The following is a 21,755-nucleotide window of genomic DNA, read 5'->3' as shown; positions in this document are numbered from 1 at the left end:
ATGCTTTTTGGATTTTGTCCATGCAAGAAGAGTTGAATCAATTTTTGAGGAATATTAGGAATTGATTGAAAGGCCAAAGGATCAAAATGTAGTTGGAACTAAGTGTATGTTCAAAAATAAAATGAATGATTTAGTAGTTGTGATTAGAAATAAGGCTAAATTAGTAGTTAAAGGGTATAATCAAATTGAAGACATTGATTTTGAAGAGACTTTTGCCCCTATAGTAAGACTTAAAGTAATTAGAGTTTTGTTAGTCTTTGCCTATTTTAAAGGGTTTAAGTTATTTCAAATGAATGTTAAAAGTGACTTTTTAAATGGGGTGATACAAAAGGATGTTTATATTGAGCAACCTCTAGGTTTTGAAAATTCAAAATTTTCTAATCATGTATTTAAATTAAAAAAGGTATTATATGGATTGAAATAGGCACCTAGGGCTTAGTATAAGAGGTTTAACACTTTTTTGTTAGATAGATTATTTTTAAAAGAAAGTGAGGACACTACTCTCTTTTTTAAAAAAATAGATGATGATATACTCATTATACAAATATATTTTGATGACATCATTTTTAGATTTATAAATAAAATCTTTGTGATGATTTCTCAAAAATAATGTGTAGTGAGTTTAAAAAGAGTAATAGAAGATCAAAGTTATTTTCTGGGTTTTAGCATTAGGCAAAACGAGAGGAATTTTTCTTAGTTAGTCAAAGTATATTAAAGACATCCTCAAGAAATATGAAATGGATAATGCTAAACCAGTAACTATAGCTATGAATTCCTCAATTCACTTGGATAAGGACCCAATGAAAAAATCTATTGATCAAAAGAAATTTAGAGGAATGATTGGATCTTTACTTTATTTGACTACTAGCAGACCATATATAATATTTAGTGTATGCTTATGTTCTAGATTTCAATTTGATATAAAGAAATCACATTTAACAGTAGTAAAAAGGATTTTGGGATATCATTTGGGAACTCAAAACTTTGGGATTTGGTATCATAAGTATAACTCTTCATATGAAATTATCAGATATTCTGATTCAGACTTTATAAGTTGTAGGGTTGATCGAAAGAGTACATCTAAAACTTACCAATTCATAGGAAATTTTTTAGTTTCTTGGTTCAGCAGGAAATAGAATTCTGTAGCCCTATCTACTACTGAAACTAAATACATTGCCTTAGGAAGTTGTATAGCACAAGTACTTTGGTTGAAGTAACATTTGATTGATTTAGGATTTTTAGTTGGCATAATTCTTATTTTTTGTGTAATACTAGTGCCATTTGCATTTCAAAGAATCCCATCCAATATTTTAGAACCAAACATATATACATAAGACATCACTTTATTAGAAATCATACAACCAAAGGAGAAATTTAATTGAGTCACATTTCTACATAAAATTAACTTGCAGATATTTTTACAAAACCTCTAGCCTCGACACTTTTCTCATTTTAAGGATGAGGTTAGGTGTGATTAATTTAATTGCTTAATTTAAATGTTCTGCAAACTTGATATATTTTATGTTTTTGTTAATTTTAGTTTTTTTTTGGTTGTTTTTATTTGTTGTTTTTATATAATTATTTTTCTTATTTTGTTTTCTATTTTGTATGTTTTAAAATATAAAAAAAATTTGAAGCCTGTCCCTTATTTTTTGAGAAGTTTCACTGATTTTAATGTATTGTGTTTGTGTTCTATTCATACTATACAAATATATATTCATCTTGTATGAATTTTGTAGCATATACATAATTATTTTAGGAGTTCAACATGCAAAACCTCAATTTTTTAAAGGTTTCATACTGTATGATAATGTCATCATATAGTATGATTAGTATGGATTCATCTATATGAATGGGGATGGTTTTATCAGTTAGGTTCAGTTATTTATTGCTGATCGTACGTATGAAATCATCTTCGTCTGTACAATCTTGGTGTCAATTTCTATAGGGGACGAACCTAACCATCTTTAAAACAATCTTAAATTTTTTTATCATCCCGGATGAACACCTATTCATCTATATGGTTGAGTGGTAAAAAAGCATGTTCGAATGGACGCCTCATAAATAATATTTTACAAAAAGTTATTTCATCTTTGGAAGTTTTCATTCATATGTATGAAATAATTTTTGTCCCGTACGACTTCACGATCATATGTACAGAGTAAATTTCGTACATTATGATTTGCCATTTTATTTATATAGAAGGGTTTTGAAATAATTTTGCATTCACTTTCTTTCCTTCCAAAACTTTTTAGAGCCCGTATCTAGGAAATGGCCAGTTCTAGCAAACATCCTCGAGGTCTTAAAAGAACTTCTCCTTCTGCTACTGATTCTAACTTTTTATCTAAGAAGTTTGAAGATGCATATTTTAGGTTCAATTCTATGAAGATCACTCAATATCAACTGCTTATCCAAGATGATCTTCATTTTTCTATTATGCCTATGTTTTCCTCCACTCAACTATCCATCATTTCACTCTTATCTACACATATCACAAAGAAACCTTTTATTATTTCTTAGCCAATATGAGAGTCAATGAGGATAATTCTAGGATAAGTTCCTTTGTCTAAAAATGACACAGAACTCAAGAGATTAAAGCACAAACCATGAACTCTAGGTCCAATTTTGACTGGACTAAAAATTAACAATGTTCTTAGAGGTGTTTCTCAAGTTAATCATTTAGCCCAAGTCTATACATTGAACAAATATGCCTGGATCATCCAGCACATTTTAAGAACTTCTACTATTCCTAAAGCTGGTGATCGAGTGAATATAACTCCACTCATGTCCACTATAACATATCTTATCATGACTGAAAGACCAATTAATGAAGCCCAACTCATTATGAATTATCTGCATAACCTTTCTAAGATTGGTTATCCTCATCATAAGAGGAAAAGAAGGTGGCCTTAAGACATCTTGTTTCCTATATCCTTGAGAAGAAGTAAAATTTGATTCATTCTAACCCCTCCCACTAAGCTTCCAATCTACTTTACCAAAGCTTTTTTTTAGATCACTGTTGGGAAGAGATCATAATCTGAGTTACGATTCTGAGGGAGAAGGGGGAGCACTTACACCTGCACTTGGAATAAATCAAAATTATTTTCAAGAAATAGTCTAGTGGTTTAATCATTTGGAGACTCGCTTTGATTAACAATTTGATCAAATTTAGACTCATCTAAATCAGTAGGATGCAAGACATCAAGAATATATGGTATGGATCTGAGGTCAGTTTGACTCGGTGAACATAAATGTAGCTATGATGAATAGCTACTTTCTATGATCAATCAGCCTTCTCCTCCAAACTAGGGCCCCTCTAAGTTCTAGTTGTACTTTATTGTTATTTTTCTATCGAGCTTTTGAGAGTGCTAATGTGCAATTTTTTTGTTTATGATTATAGTGATTGTTATGTGTTGGTAAGTTTTATTTATGAGTTAATGTTAAATGTTGTACTTGTGATATTGTTAGGAGTGGTTATATGTGAAACCTTATGAATTAATGAAAATTGTCATGTATTGGAAACTTGTTGTTGGTTATTACTTTTTGAAATGTTAGTTTTCCTAATATGAAAAACCTTTTGAAATTTATTAAAAATGTTTTATAAATTATTTTGCTTTACAAACTAATTTCATTACTAAATCTAATTTTTCAAAAAATTTAAATTACATTATTTCTGGATTTAGATAAGAAGATCATTTTCATATTCATTTAGGCAAATATAACTAGAATTTTATTATTGCAATATTGATGTCTTATTATTTTTTATTTCTTTTTAAATAAAATTATTTTTATTATTAATGAAATTTGTTTTTGGATTAGTAATTTTGGAAAGATTTAAAAAAATAAAAAAGGGGGTTTGCACAATGTATGCAAAATAAGAAAAGATGCGCAACGATTCGTAAAATGAAAAGAGGCACAAAATTAGCCCAAAAAGAAAAGATGCACAAAATGTACCAAAAAAAGATGTGCAATATCTCCAAATTGAGATTTGTTATTATGTTATTTTCTCTATCATTAAATCTCTAATCCAAATATATCTGATTAACAATTATATTTTATATTGAATTTGAAGTTAACTAATCTTCATTTCATCATTTTTGCAATAATCATTTTATTCAATTTGTTTATCATGAAACATGATTTTGATTAACTTTTCTTATCTTGGTTGTTCTTTAATTTTAAAATTTGAATTTTTCCTTTTTACTAGTATGGAATTCATATTGAAATTACAATTGATTTAAAATCATTTCTTTTCATCTTTTGGTTTATCTATTGAAACTAATCATTTCAATTTCTATTTCCTCTTTTTGTTGTTGTCAAAAAGGGGAAGTAATAATATTATTTGATTAATTGTGTGATGTAATAATGTTGTTTAATTAATTGTGTAATGTGTGTATTTGTTTGATTGTGTGTTGTGTGATGTGTGTATGTTTGATTGAATATAATACATGTGTTATGTGTTAAATGGTTGTAAGTTTGTCGTGTTTGTTATGTGTTAAATGGTTGTATGTTAGTCGTGTTTTTGTTTTCGTTGTATTTTTAATTTCATATTTTATTTGCATTTTTTTTAGGTATTTTGAGTTTTATGAGATTCCATAGATTTCAATGGATCATTCATTTAGAGGGAGCTAAGGAGAAATTTTAATTTTAAAAGTTAAATCAAATAATAATTATTTTGCCATTATCAAAAAGGGGGAGTGTTGCAACTTAGTTTTGATAACTATGTTTTCATATCATATGTATTTTTTTATGATTCCAAATATTATTATTTTTATTTATTGCTTCTCCTAACATATATCCGATATATTACTTTTGTTGTTTGTGTGAACTAACATTTCATGGAAATCATACTCCATAATGTTGAAGACTTCAAGTCAGATTTGTATAGGGTTCATTATAATTGGAGTATGTATTTTTACACTTTTATTGAGTTTCAGAGAGTGATTATAATTGAGTAACCGTGCACATACACATTAGGGGAGTGTCAAAAATTTGTAAATTTTTTAAACTAATTGCACTATACGATTTCAATTTGTACTAGACGATTTGATTAGTTATTTTCTCTAGCAAGCAGTTAATCAAAGCTTGGATGAGAAAAATTTTCTAAGTACTATTCGTACTGTAGGAAGTTGGCTTTGTATAGACGACATCCAGAGTACAAAAATGTGTGGAACATTTTCATCTAGATGAACATATCAATTTTTTGAACTGTTTGTCCGGGATGATCTGGATTTCATACAGACAGTGTCTAGAGTAAAAAAATGTTGGGAACATTTTCATCCATACGAACAAATAAATTTTTTGAACTATTCATCTGGGATGATATGGATTTCATACATATGACATATAGAGTACAAAATTATGGGGAACATTTTTGTCTGGATGAATATGAATTTTTTGATAACTGTTCGTATTGTACGATATACATATCATGCTATATGATATGCTTGTATGAATATATTTTGTACAGGATTAAATGAGCCAACTTTGAACTATTCGTCCGGGATGAATATCGATAATACTATACAATTATGTATGATCAAAATTAAAATTTTTAATTTTATGAATGATTTTTCACGTCTTTCATATAAAAGGTCCTTAGAAGCTGACTGGTACAAATCTGGTCTTCATGATTTCTTAGAGTTAAAGTGAAAGGGTGATTTGGGAGAGTTTTTGAGAGATAGTTCTTGCCAGTGGAGTGTGAAGGATTCACTAGGTTACTCAAAGTTGAGAATCTCTTTTGTTCTTGTGTAAATTCTCTTACTTTTTTCTTTCTTAATGCTTGAGAGAAGATCTTTGGAGAAGATTTGGTATTCTGCCGACACTTGGAGAGTGTGAAAGGTTGATGGTAATCTGCCAACACTTGGAGGGTGTGAAAATGATGACGATACTCTACCGACACTTGGAGTGTGTGAAAGGATGAGGGTACTCTGCCGACACTTTGAGGGTGTGAAAGGATAACGGTACTCTATCGCACTGTGGATTTATGGAAGAGAGGAAAATTGTAAAGGCTTCTCCGCATTGCTATGTGGGCAAAAGGAGAGTCACTTTGGTAATAGTGTAATACATGTAGAGGGAATTTTTAGGAAGTGGACGTAGTTCTTGTTGGATTGAATCATTATAAATTTTTTTATCTTTTTATTTCCATATTTTATTTTCTGAAATCTGTTTTTATTGTTGAAAAGCATATTTTAAAGAAATTCAAATTGTTTTAAATTAATAAATGATTTTCTATTAATATTCCAAGAGATTTTTGAAATAATAAATTCACCCCCCTCTTGGTTAGCCTTAAAAAAATTGTGTAGGATTAACAACCTATACATATTTTTAGACCATCCATTAGAGGCGACAATCTAGTCCACATATAACTTTGAGAGCAGTAAGCATCATCTCATATCCAAAAGAAAATCCACCAAAATCTGACTTAAACTAATGATTCCACCACCAAGGTTGCCATAAAGCCAAGTACATCTAGGTAGCGAGCAAGAGCCTTCCCATTATTGTCCATTTGCCTGAAGCTATCCAAGGGCACCAAATACTATCCACAATAGCAAAATAAGTGCAACCAAAAGAGACAAGAACCCCATTATGACACACCATGCAAAGCAAAAGACTACCAATATATCCGAAGAAAGAAGCCTACCCCAACTAGTAGACCCCAAAAGCAGAACCAACACTTCTAAAAGAAAAAGCCTGCCCTAACCTGCAGATCCCAACAAAAGAAAGAAGTTTAAATCCAAAAGAAATAATAATTTATTTTTTGGATTTATGTTTTTTATTCTTACCACTATTTTTGAAAAAACCAGCATCATCAATTTGAAGAATACTTAAATCAAAGTAGTTCCGAGAATTCAACTCTTTCTCATCAATTTCCTCCCTGTCACTTAAAGAATTTCCATCATCTAACCAGTCACCATGCCCACCACTTTATCCATAGCAAGTTGAGCTAATAAATCATCACTAGAAATAACAAATATAGGCACATCAACTAGAGGCACCACCACTTCATCTTATCCTCATTAACCACCATAGTTTGAATTGGTGAAGAAAGCATCTTAGAAGCCACATTATCCATATTAACCAGCTTTACCTTAGGACCACCACCCCTAGAACCTAAAGAAATGGAATTATCATCTGACTTCTCCATAACTTCAACATAACTTGGACTAGCTATAAGGTTAATGCAACAAATATTAACATTCAGGTTAACATTAACACCATATGCATCATCCTTATTAGTACAATCAATATTCATAGGCATAACAGAAACTAAAGGAGAAACTTTTTATTTAACATTAATGGGATCAACAAAAGGAAAAATCAAAGCCAATTGAATAACAACTTCCATTGAAAGGCCAGCATCATTCCTGTCAACATCATTCGTAAGACCCAACTCCAGAGCCAATTCATTGGCAACATAACAAATAGTATTTGCCACCGTATCCCCCTCACAGCTAAAATTAACATTCATCAATTTAGAGACAATAAGAACTACAATAGGCGGGGTAAAAGACTAATGAGGCCGGCAATCACCACTCAAATGCCCTATATATTTACAAGAAGCACAAGAAGCTAGGAAAACTTCATAGTTACTAGTTGAATATAACCTAGTTTTTCAAGACCTAACCACACTTTGTCAGGATAAGTTTTTGTGATGTCAAGCTTAACCAAAACATGGGCTACAAAAATTATAGGAACCCATGGATGTAGCATTATCAACCTTCAATGGCCTACCAAAAATTGAACCCAATCCATAAAGGATATAGGGGGAGAATAGAGGAGGGCAGAGATAGGGAGATAAATCCAAATAGGGATAATGGGAGATTCAACACCAACATCAACAAGAGGAGACCATTTGGTCAATTTCATGTAGACATTATTACCTAAGTAAGATAAATGATAGAAAACCCTACTATAATCAAGATCAATACTCATTTTAATTAATATATGTGACTGATCAAACAAGGTAACCGAGACATCACCAGTTAGCTTAAGGATGAAAAAAAAACCTTCAAATCAATTCAATAGTAGGTCACTTAGAGGGGAAGAAACCAGCTATCAAAAATTTAAAAGGAGCTGCTAGGGTAGTGATCTCTTCCTCCGAAATCCAAAGTGAGGCAAGCCAAGAAAAGAAGTAGGTTTGAGATTAGGAAATCTTCCATCAGAGGAACAACCAATAAGAGAATCAAGAAAAAATTGAGATTTGAACGGACCATCTGAAAATCAAGGGTCGCTCAGGCATTTCCCCACAATTCTAGCCAAGGAGGCTGGAGGAAGGCAAAATGAAAACCAAAATACACCACAATAGAGGAAAAGAGAAATTAGGAAGACTTCCTAGGAGAATCGACCAGCTAGGGGGCGAGGAGTGCAATTGGCCCGGGAACCCTAGCAGCTAAAAAATCAAAAGTTAGCTTAGCTTTAGTGTTTGTTACTTCGTAGAGACTTGCTCCCTCTTTGGAAACCATTATAGGCATTGAATGTAACTGTTAGATACAAGTGAGCAAATCTATACTTAAGATCAATTTTCATTAGGCTATGTCATGTTATTTAATCATCTTAATTATAGAGTTATACCTCTATCCTTAGATAAATAATGGGACAAAGAGAAAGCATACTGACATATCATTGTCTCATATCATGCACTTTTGAATAATATAGTGGAATTAGAGAGTTTATTAAAAGATTTTTTCTTTTATTCTTACTTATTAGCAATTTTGTGTAAATCAAACCAGAGAACAAACCAAAAGGAGAGGTTCAAAGTTGGACCGATCAAAATGGTTGATTCGGGGTTGAACCAAATGGCGTATTAAATAATATTATTTTTAAAAATTAAGTATTTTAACATAGTAATATTACACAAATGCAATTTTAACACATGCAAATCACAAATTTAGCAAATTCGAAATGACACATCCATCAGTTTTAGCTTCTTACACGAGGTGGTTCATCCATCCAATTGCTCCCCGTACAGGATGACCAAATCATAAGGTTTTCTAACTTAGTAAAATAATAAAATTTATAAAATAAAAAACTTACCATGACATTGATCTACATATCCATAATGAGCACACCTGAATTAATGTTTAGAACACTATCGAGAAGCTATGGTCACCGGAGAGGAGCACGCCTGAACGTGAATTGTTGACAATTCAAACTTTAGACCAAAAAGTTGGGATCATGGGCCCAGCCCATGGCACTTCAAGTGTTATATTTTACAATCTTTGTGATAGGATTCATAATGAATTTAACTAGTAGCTTGAGCAACTACCATACCATCTTCTTTTTGTCTTCTACAGAAGCGTAGCCTTGCGATTTCTCTTTTATTCTTGTTGTCTCTTTCTTCAAATAAGATTGCCATGGATGATAATGAAGACTTCATAGATCTCTACACCTGAACATTGAGAAGCTCTAGCCATTGATGAAAACTATGTAATAATGATAAGTTTCACACGGAGATGAAGGGGAGCTGAATGAGAATGTAATAGTCAGGAGGGATAGTGTTTGACTAAATAAATTAAAGGGGAGAATGGCTGTTACCACATTAGATTTAGTACGAATGGCTATAATTCTGCTTTGATGTGTTTGCCCTATTTTTTGAAGTTTTTTCCAATTTGCTGGGTGAGTCGTTCGACTGTCGGTTTCTTCCTATCCTGAACAATTTTAATTGAGATTGGTTATTATGTGAACTAGAATGTGCTAGTTGATTTGTTCATGATCAATTTAGTTAAACTAGCTGGTCTGATCTGTGTTTTAAAATCTTACTTATCAGTTAGTCTTATTCTTAAGATCATTGTGTTGTCGATAAAATTTTTTTTGATCCAACTATCTCTCAAGTAAGAGTGGATTAATAATAATGACTATAAGGATTTAGTTGAAAAATGGATAACACTTTGACAGTAAAGAATCAATTAGTATAAAAAATTGAGAATTCATCACCTATATATAGCACAGTCCATAAGAATGGATATATAAGGTTAATCCATTATACCTTATAGCATACTCCTAGGAGAACCCATCGAGTAAACATTCATGATGATAGATCCATGGAGTCATATACTCATTAGCATTTGTTAAGTTACTTTAATTGCTCTCGAGTTTTGTAATTAACAAAACTTAATACCCAAAATTATTCTCGAGACCATTAATTTGTGAAAGAACTATGAAGTGTCAATCAATCTTGAAGAATGCTAACCTTATGGAAGTTATTGAGGTGTGTCCTCCATCTTGACATCGCTCATATAAACTTGCACAAATAAAAGGTAGACCTTGTCGACCATGTAACTAACTTTGATTCAACCTTTTATCTACTAAATTTTATTATACATTTAAGTGGATGATGACCTCATTTTTGTATTAGGTCACTAGAACCAATCCGAATCTAAGATCAACTTAGACCCTAGGATCAATCCACTTTACACCCAAAAATTCAAATAAAACTCCAATGTTTAAAGGCCCTATCCTAAAAGCCTTTTCTAGTGATTTTTCAAACACTTCAAATCCCAATAAAATGACACCAAATTCCTAATCTATCAATTTAATATTAATTAGTCATGTCCCTAGGGTCTACCCATCAAAATTTAGCTCATTTTGAGGCCGCTAGTATTAAAAACTAATTCTATTTCTAAAAGCTATAAAACCTTCAAATATTTATGACATATGCCATTGGACCTATCCCTTAGTGGAATTTGACCTTAGAGCTTTCTACAAAGCCCCTAACCACTTCCAATAGACCATGTCAACCTAGTTTGACCCAATAACCCCTTTAAAGGTTAAATGGGTCAATCCAACTCATATGACCAAATTAAACAAACCAAATTCTTAAATTCATTTCAAAGGATGTCCCAATCATGGTTCAAACATTTCTAAGTTTATTTTTGATTAAACCCTAGCTAACCTGACCACTCAACTAGATTTGGTCAAACCTAGTTATGCTCTCATATGACCATATAAACTATAACTCATTGGTCTTCACTCCTTTAGAATTAGCTCAAGGCTCACTCTCCATGCCAACTCATCAGTCAACATGCTTAGTTGACTAATCAAAGTGGCAAAAAAAGTCAAATTACATGCTTAGGTGGCTATGCCACTTTGGCAAGCCAAATTTTCCATATAAATCCACACCTCCATGCATTTTGGTGGCTATAAGGAATACTTGGTAGCACCAAAATGCATATATCTCTATCAATTATGGATAGAAATCATTAAAGGAATGCAATAATCCTACACGTCACTCAAAGCTTTAAAATATGTCACATATTTTAAAAGTTATAATTCCTGTAGCCTCAAACCCATTCCAGGGATAACTCTACCTCCCCAGCTATAAGTAAAGCCTCCCCAACCATTCTCCTGATCATAATATCCATGGAAAGCCACATAGCCCGATCTAAACTACGTACGTTCACAGTTTTTGAACCCACAAGGTTTACGAACCGTCTAGCGACCTGGGCAAATTAAGGCCATCCAATTCTCCCACAATCAAATCAACAACCCCAAGTTTATTGCCACCTCATTTAAGTGGATGAGGGAGATGCTCCAAGTGCATAATATTTGTCAATCTATCAGCTTGATTTGACTAAAACTAATTTAAAAAAATAATTTAAATACCCAGAACTTCTAAAATTCACAAAAATCCAAAATTTCACCAAATTAAGTGTTTTTGGTCTCATTGGAAAGATATTTTCATGTAGTATTTATTAAAATTAAAACTAAGTTATTTTGATAAGTATAAAGAGATTTTTTTAGGTTTGTTTGAAAATAAAATTTTATAATTTTCACACTATCCAATGGTCAAAAATGGACTCAAATTTTGGTGAAATGTTTTTTATCATCTTAGGCATCCCTTGCATTATTTCTAGTTCAATATGCTCAAGGGATTGCTGTGGAATAAATTTACAAAGTAATGGGTCCATTTTTGACCTAAAATTTTGAAAATTCATAACTCTCTAAATTGGTACAATTAGGTAAATTTAAGAAAAATATGTAGTTAATTTAGATAAATTCTAGAAAATTGTACATACAACTAATAGGGGTGAAACTTCAAAATATTAAACTTAGTAACATTTTATAGCTTACATTAAAATTTTATTGGATTTGGGGGTCATTAGGTTAGAAAACTAAGCAAGTCAAAATTCAACCCTTTTAGGGACCCAACAATTTTTAAATATTATAATAAATCATAATTAAATCTAAAAATTACAAATAATATACCAAATTGATCAAAATTTAGTCCTTTATTTAGGAAAAATAAAAGCCCCATTATTAGACTCGTAATTTAACAATAATTTATGTCTTAGTGAAAATAAAAATTTAATTATACAAAAAATTAAAAATTAGAAAAAAATCTAAATAAATTCTAAACATCTGAAAACACTACCATGGATCATCCCTAACCTTTGGGAGTTATTCCATGTAGTTTAGAATAAAAACCTTTTTAATTAAACAATTTAAAAATTAACGATTTAAACAAACTTTAAAAAATTTCAAGTAATTCCAAAAAATCTAAATTAACTAAACTTAGTTTCAATTCAATTCCATTTGAGATCTAGTATTTTCTAAAAATAACAAACTAACATAATTTGGTTTGGGTCAAAAAGTCAACTCTTTGATCAATCGTAGTTTAAAATTAGATCAAAACTTCAAAAATTTATTACTAATAATTTAAAAACTCCAAATTAAGCAGACATAAAGTCATCTTACTCCATGTAAGGTCTATTATTTATTAAAAGTATCAAACCATAAAACATCAATAAAAAATTAAAATCATCTTTTTAGTCAACTTCTATTTAAATTTTAACTTACACTTTAAAAAATCATAATTAAATATTAAAAAATCTATTCCAGCTAACTTATAAACTAATGACTCATGTTTAGGTCTAGTATTTTAGAAAAAATATCAAAACTCAAGAATAGCACTTTAATCAAAAAGTCAACTTTTTAGTTAACTTTATATCAAAATATTAACTCAAACTTGAAAAATTTATAACTAATTATAGAAAAATACAAAACCAGCAAACCTATAGTCTAATTGATCACCATAAGGTATAATACTTAATAAAAATATTAAATTTCCAGAAATTAACCTTTAATCTAAAAGTCAAAACTTGACATCTTAATTTAATAATTAAATAATCTAGAAAATTCCAAAATGTCAATAATCAATCAAAATTCAAAAAAAAAAAAAAATTATTATTAAAATTAATCAACCAACCCTTTAATGCACAACAACCACTCCAAATATGATGTTTTTGGATGTACTACTCAGGGCTATTGGGCTAAGTGTCCTAAGAAGGATTAGTTTCTCGAACCTAGTGGCATAATGCCACGAATGGATTCAATAGAGTATAAAATCTTAATCAATTGATTATTAATAATTTAACCAAATTAAAAATTCTTAATTCCACTACATCAATTAGGTTTTTAGGTTGGATTACCTCGGGCTATGGGTCTACGTGTCCTAAGGGGCCTGATTCCACAAACCTATAAAATAGCGCCACAAACTGATTGATGGAAAATTTAAATTCATCTAATCCTTAAAATTAGCAAGTAATCCAATTATTTAAATTATATTGATCCTTTAATATCTAACTAATTAAATTTATTTAATTAATCAACTTTAAAAATGTATTTTAAAAATAAATATTAACACATTAATATTTGAACTCTAATCAAATTTACCCTTCATCCTTTAGTAAACCCAACAATTAGACAACTTTAACCAATTACACTATATATGACATATCCAAGCCACACTGCCTATATCACACACTTTAGATGGTTTATTAAGCTCCACTTCTAGATCTAGGCTAGATCGGTGTTTACTTTTCTATTATATGCTGGATTTTTTGAGCATTCACTACATGCTGGTTGTTAGAATTAAATAATTGATGTGATTATTTATTTAATTTCTGCACCCTGTGATATAATTGTAAGTGTGTCTAGTTTGAGTATTTTAAATTTAATATATAACTTCTTAGGATGATTTAGTTATAACTGCTTAGGATAACCCTATAGGTTGTTCAAATTTAGATTTTTATTTTTATTCAATATAATTTAATTTTAATAGAGTTATAATATTAATTTTATTTAAGATGAGATAAAAATCCAATTTGGAATCCAAAGAGGAAAGAACATCCCTCACGAGAGAGTTCTTATTCAATTGAAGATCAAAATTTGAATAATTTTTAAATATCTAAAGGAAAAAAAATATAGTTTTCAAGGGGGAGTTTCTTTTCATTTGGATATATATACCGGATAAATCCAAGAAGCCCGCAAAAGGATGAAGAAATGAAGATTAAGAAGAATCCCATTCTCAAATTCTCTTGAGTCTTAGTAATAGATTCCAAGCTATTATTAGTGGTACCCGAGCACTTACTTTTTATAGACCCTAGGTTATAATATTAAGTGGCACTTACCACATGGACTTTAATTTGAATATTAACAGGTTTGATTTTTTATTGATGTACCTTCTTTGCGATTAGGATTATATGCTTCTAGTAATTTTTTGGCATTCTTTCATGCCGTATTTGATTTAGCCTAGAACCCAATTGGAGGATCATGAGGGATTATTAAAACATTTTCTACTTAAAAATTAAATTTATAAATTTTAAAATCATATAGAAATTCTAATGCTTTTAAAAAGTAAGCCTGGGGCCTTTGGGAGTTTGCATATCATTTTATTGCCCTTCTTTCCTTTGTTAGGCATCTTCCCCCTTACTGGTTTTGGCATACCACATTGCCTATGAGGGTGCAGATCTGTCAAGGGAATATGTGTAATCTTTAGGGAAAAACCTATTTTTAGTCCTTTTTTAAACTGCTTCATTATTATTTAAGTATCATGTATTGCATTAGATATAAACTTAGAAGTGTTTAAAAAGTTAATTATATTTAGTTTTGGCATAATTTTACCTAACATAAGTTAAGGAGTCAATTAGGGTCTACTTCAGATGACGGCCCCATTTCTTCAAAATTAATTAAACAACAGTTTTACCACTCTTACATAAAAGACCAGACTCATAGTTTTAAATCTCCATGGTGGTTAGCTAGCTCCCCAATCTAGGCCGGGGTAAGTCCAAGTTTGCACTACATTTGCTAGGATCGGGTTATTGATTTTTAATACCAAATTTAGAGTTATGTTCTAAGGCATATTCAGGCTATATGACCTCAACCTATGGGAATCTAATATGAACTTTCTAATAAAATCTACCATTAAAACTTAGAATTTCTTTCAATTCAAAATCAAGCCAAACACATAGGATAGTTGCTTTTAAAATATTTCAAAATCTCAAAGCATCTTCTACCTTTTCTCCTTTGACCTCCAGAAATAAATGCTCACTTTTGATCCACTCTTTGTTGAATTTATAATCTTTGTCTCCTTTGATATTAAGTCTTAAAATCTTAAATAAAACTTATACCGCTATTTTAATTGAGAGTATTCATAGAAAATTCTAGATTCTTGTGATGTAATTAACTGTGAGGGTTAACACTCATAAGAGATTTAGAAACCCAAATCAATTTTTTAAAATTTACTTTTTCAAAACTCAACTAATTATCTTTGGGTAAATTTGAGTTAAATTCAACTATCATTATCATCTTTTTTAAATGATCAATAATGATTGATATCTTCTTTCCTTAAAAAAGATATATCAATTATTATTGTAACTCTGATTATGAAATTAATGATATTTTATCCAAATTATCATAATTAAATGCCTAACTGAAAGATCATTTTGACCCTCTATGGTCATATATAATGTTGCAATTTAGTTTTCAAAACTATGTTTTTATGTCATGTGAGTCTTTGATGAAAATAAAATATTATTGTGTTGATTACTATTTCTCCAAATATGTATTAGATAAATTTTGTTTATGTTGTTGGTGTGTATTAACATTTCAGGAAAATCAAACTTCAGACTACCAAAGACTTTAAGATATCTTAAATTAGGGTTTATTATAATTAAAGTATGTACTTTTTTCTATTTTTCTTGAGTCTAAAATTATGTGATTATAATTTAGGTAATCGTATACATAGACACTGGGGGATTGAGTCAAAACTATTATTTTTAAAATTGATTGTACTTTACGATTCTAGAATTGTACTAGAAGACTTGATATGATAGTTCCTCCAGAACTATATTAATCAAATCATGACTTGGAATTTTCCTTTAAACTATTCATACTCTACAAAGTTAGATTCATACAGATGACATCCAGAGTACAAAATGGATATGTACCAGTTCATCCCAACTGAATTCACCATTTCTTGAATTGATCGTATTGTATAAAGTTAGATTCATATAGATGACATCCATTATATGAAATGGGTATGTACCAGTTTGTCCCATACGAACAACTAAATTTTTTGAATTGTTCATAATATTCAAACTTAGATTCATATAGGTCACATCTATAATATGAAACAGATTTGTCCATGTTCGTACCATATAAAGCATGATTTTCTTAAGCATTTCAAACTATACAATAATTGGTTTCATATTAACAATGTCTAGAGTATGAAATGAGTTCGTACGAAATCATACCGGATGAACTTATTTAGTTTTGAATTATTCATACAGTATAATGTCAGTTCATATATATGATTGACAGAATACAAAATCAGGTTCATACAAGACCGTACATGAATTTTTGAACTGTTTATAATTATGAAGTGAAAGTTTGTTATGATTGTTAAGCCTTTATAAACTAGCCCGAGACTAACCAAGAGGAGCGGTGAATAGGTAGTTTTAAAATTTCTTAAGCACGAAGTAAAAACTTTTGAAACCTTTTTAAATATTTTAAAATAAACACAATCAACCAATTAAATGAATAAGTGGAAAAATAAAGTGTAGGAATAACATAGAATAAACACACCAAATTTTATAGTGATTCGGTTAACTTGACCTACGTCCACTCCCTGATGCCTCTCCTTTGGGTATTGCACTAAAATTTAATGACTCTCCTTTTGTTTTCACAGCAAGATGGAGAAGCCTTTACAAACTCCTTTTCACCGATCTCGATGAGGTAGAGAACCTGAACTCTTTTAGCTTCTTCCAGAAGGAGAAAGATAACATTGAACTATTTCTATTGAAGGCCTTCCTAGTTCCACCAATGAGCCAAGGATGATGTATGGAGAAGATGACTCAAATCCTTACTTGGAGAAACCTTTATGAACTTCTTATAAACTCCCCCTAATAAGATTTTCTCTCTCCCAAACTCTCCCTCTCCTTCTTTATGATTTATCATGTCTGGATAACAATAAAAGATTTCAACATAAATAACTAAGAGATCTTATAAAGAGGGCCTTAAAATTTACCCTAATTTATAACTTGTGGTTAAAGATCATCCAAGACGATTGATATATCATCCTGTATGATCAGTGTATTTTAGCCCTTTTAGATAGGATGATCTGGAAGGGCTCGACAATTAAAATATATTATTTGTTTTGATCATCCAGAGTGATATAAACATCATCCTATACGATTTGCTCAAAATCATACATATTGTCAAACACATCATTCCAGTTATCCAGGAGATGCATATTGGATGATGAAGAAATATAACTTATCATCCAGGATGATGTTTAGATTGTCCTGTATGATTAGTTTAAAATCAATGATTATCATCCAAAAAATCATTTGGGTCGTCTAGGTAATTCTGAAGTAAACTAAGATTTTTCTTACTTATTGTCCTAGACAATCCTATAATCGTTGAGGATGATATGATCGAGCAATCTAACCTTAATTACTTTCCTTAATCTCCTAACTTATTTAGGCATGATTACAATAAATCATCCAGGATGATATGAGATCATCTTGTATGATTTCTTAAAATAATTTCTTTCCTAATAGAGTTTGGCAACTGAGTTTTTCTTATTTGAGCCTATCATCTAGGATAATGTGAATATCATCCAAAATGATTTGCTTAATTTGATTGTCTTAACATAAAAGCTAAGGTTTTTGTTTTTAATTAATCAGCCATGATGTTTTTGGAAATCCTATATGATATTATCAAAAATAGAAAAATCCTATACCTTATAAAATTTCTCTGCCTAAGTGTGTGTGTGTAAGGTTACTTGGTATCAGGATTCACATTAATACATTTGACTCAAGAAAAGGAAAAACCACTAGAATTATAAATATAGAATCACTCAGTCCTAATCTACCCAATCTTGAGTTGGTTTGAAATGTAATTGACTTTGTGGACTTAAAATATTAGTAGGAAGGGAAAAAATATATGTGTAGTAGTAACAATAGTAGAGAAACATGAATGCAAGGAATATTTTTCATCATAAAAATTATAATCCTTGAATCCAAATTTGCAACATAAAGTATGATCGTACTATATGATCCAAATACATTCAACTTGAAATTTTTAATTTTCTAGATGTTTTTTCTTGTCTTTCATATATAAAAGTCCTAAAAACTGACTATCCTACTTCTTCTACAAATTTTCTCTTATAAGTGATAGTGAGAGTGTTTTAGGAGTGAAGATTGAGAGATCTTACTAGTGGAAATTATGAAGGGTTCATAAGAATGTCAAAAGGTGAGGATCTCTTTGTATGTTCTTCAAATCTATACCCTACTTCTTTGAAGACTCTTGAGAGAAGATCTTTGGAGAAGATTTGATACTTTGCCATCATAAAGAGGGTGAAAAAGGACATTGGTACTCTACTATCACCAGGAGGGTGAGAAAGATTGTTGGTACTCTACCATCACCAGGAGGATGAGAAAGGATGTTGGTACTCTTACATCACCAGGAGCGTGAGAAAGAACATTGGTACTCTCCCATTACTAGGAGGGTGAGAAAAGGATGTTGATACTCTGCCATCACTAGGAGGGTGAGAAAGGATATCGGTTCTCTACCATACCAGGGTTTTATGGAAGAGAGATTATTGTGAGGGCTTCTCTGCCTTGCTGTGGGAGTAAAAAGAGAGTCACTTTGGTATAGTGAAATACTTGAAGGAGGCTTTAAGGAGTGGACAAAAGTCTAGTTGAACCGAACCACTATAAAATTTGGTGTTCTTTTGTCTTACTTTTTATAACTTTTTATTTTATTCACATTTAATTTTTTGTGGTTGAAAATATTTTTGAAAAAAATTTAATTATTATAAAAAATATCTAAATTGATTTTTTAAATTACCAATATATTTTTAAATAGTCAATTCACCCTTTCTTTGTTAGCCTTGGGACAACCTATTCAAACTTTCAAGTGGTATTAGAGCCTATTTCAAAAAATAAGGTTTAAATTACTTTTTGAAATTGATCATGGCTACTTTTGGAAACTGGAACACTCCTGAAGGATATTGGATTACTAGACCACCACTATTTGATAACATTTATTTTGACTTTTGAAAAACTCATATGCCTACATTTCTGCAATCACTTGACTATCACATTTAAATTTTGGTACATGAAGGCTACACTTGACTCATTAAACTTGTTGATGGCATAAGAACTGAAATAATATTTATTGATTGTATAGTAGAAGAAAAAGACTTAGCTCAGTTAAACACTAAATGCTTGAACAATTTTTTCTATGCCCTAAAATCTGAGGACTATATGCATATTTGAACCTATAAAACTAAAAAAGAAAATTGGGATAGACTTTGGATAATGTATGATGGGACTGGTGAGGTGAAATAATCTAGATTGAATATTCTATTATATGACTATGAACTTTTTTCATGAAATCAAATGAATCAATCACTGACATGTATACTCATTTCATATAGATAATTACCTAATTGTATACTTTATGTATGGAACTAATGAATTCTAAGAAAGTTAATAAAATTCTTCATTATTTACCTACTACTTATGATGAAAAGATAACTGCCATAATTGAGTCAAAAGACTAAAATATTTATTATATTAACAATATGCTTGGATCACTAATTTCTTACGAGCAAGAAGTGACTCAAAGACAGATTGATGCATGTGACAAGTGAAAGGAGAAGAAAATAACATTAAAAGTGGAGGATTCAGACATTGATCAATCTTTACCTGAGGATGATGAAGATATTGCCTTAATGACATGTCAATTCAAAAGTTTCCTTAGGAGAAAACAATGAAAACATCATTTGTGGAATAAAGGTAAATTCAATAAGAATGCAAAAGTTTCAAATGACATAATTTTTTATGAATGTAGGTAGTCTAGATATATTAAATCTGATTTCCCTTAGCTAATCCTAAAAAGGAGAAAGTTGAGGAGAAAACCAATGTTAAGAAGGGTAAGAAAAGACTATAAAGAGCATTTTGGGTGGATTTCAGCTTCAAATTCCTTAGAAACAAAAGTAGAAGAAAAGTCACAAACTTGTGCTTAATAGCAGGCAAGCTTTATCAGTCAGATTAATAGGAGGTATGTGATTTATCTTATGATAAGTTATTTGACATTTCTAAGAAAATTCATACTATATATAGGAAACTTTAAAAAATTGCATGCCAAACTGAATATAGAGTATTCAAATTTATAAAAAGAGCATGAAATCCTTATGAATGATCACACATTAATTGAAAGTAACCACATGAAATTGCTAGATGAATTTGATGATTTGAACAAGAAACATGAATTATTAAACATATCTAATATTGATCTTGAAAATGAATATAAGGTGCATATATATGAAACAAATCAAAGAGAACATGAGTTAAGAGCTTAAAATTCTATTTAAGAAAGTGCTAACTCATATCTTAAAGTAAAATTGAAAGCTCTTGAGCAAAATAGGACACCCCAAAAAGTTAACTAACTTTCTAATCCTGATCAGAAGCATAAAATTTTAAAACCTAGGAAAAGACAATATAACTCACATAGATTGTTAAATCATATTCCTAGAGATAAATATTTTTCTTATGGACTGATTGGTCATATCTCACACATTTATACGATTCATAGTAAAACACATCTAGTGTGGAGACCTAAGATGCATAAATCATAGCATATCAAACAAGCATTTAGAATATTATTGCCAAAAGGAGAACCTAAACTTATTTGGGATCCCAAGTCTAATGTTTGATCATTTTATAGAAATGCTCTTATATAAGTTCTCATGAGAGCATTTAGTTCCTAGACAAATGATGTTTAAAGCATATGACTGGAAACATAACACAATTTATATTACTGGAAGTCAGGAATGGAGGAAAAGTGATAATAGGAGACAACCATAAGAAAATTGGTAGTTACAGGTATGATTGGCAACATGAACAATTTTTTTCATTGAAAATATATTATTAGTTGAAGGATTAAAATATAACTTATTGAGTATTAATTGGCTTTTATAATAAAGGTTATAGTGTTATATTTTTTCCTACAAGCTACATAATAAGCCAAAATGGAATTGATGTGTAGCATGGAATTAGGGTAAATAATATGTACATACTTAATTTGAATTTTATTAAATCTTCTAATAATTTTTGCCTCAAAATAATTACTAATGAATAATAGTTACGACATTGAAGACTTTGTCATGCAATAATTAAAAAATCATAGGAAGATTACCCAAAAAGAATTTGTTAGAGGTATATCCAAACTAGACATCACTAAGGATCACCTGTGTGATCCATGCTAATTAGAAAAATAGGTGAAGTCCTCCTTTCATTCAATTAAGGATCTTAGAACTAGCAAACCTTTAGAAGTCCTATACATTTATCTTTTTGGACCGATTAGCACTGTAAGTCTAGGAGATAAAATTTTTGGGTTTGTAATAGTTGATGATTTTTTAATATTCACTTGGTTCAAATTCTTATTTCATAAGAGTGAATCAT

The 21,755-nt window shown here is 30.3% G+C and overlaps 1 protein-coding gene across 1 annotated transcript in view; it reads right to left on the bottom strand.

The window, feature by feature from the left end:
- LOC110106467 overlaps positions 1-21,755 on the bottom strand; it is a 42,798-nt gene that overhangs the window by 20,495 nt on the left and 548 nt on the right. The window contains exons 2-5 of the mRNA XM_028695958.1: positions 7,628-7,679; positions 7,343-7,454; positions 7,002-7,231; positions 6,786-6,925 (exon numbers count right to left, since the gene is read on the bottom strand). Of these exons, the coding sequence (XP_028551791.1) occupies positions 6,786-6,925; positions 7,002-7,231; positions 7,343-7,454; positions 7,628-7,679 (534 nt within the window). The remainder of the gene's footprint in view (positions 1-6,785; positions 6,926-7,001; positions 7,232-7,342; positions 7,455-7,627; positions 7,680-21,755) is intronic.

This window comes from Dendrobium catenatum, unplaced genomic scaffold, assembly GCF_001605985.2.
Source record: "Dendrobium catenatum unplaced genomic scaffold, ASM160598v2 fragScaff_scaffold_716, whole genome shotgun sequence".
NCBI classification, from domain to species: domain Eukaryota; kingdom Viridiplantae; phylum Streptophyta; class Magnoliopsida; order Asparagales; family Orchidaceae; genus Dendrobium; species Dendrobium catenatum.
This window is presented reverse-complemented; position numbering and strand designations above follow the sequence as displayed.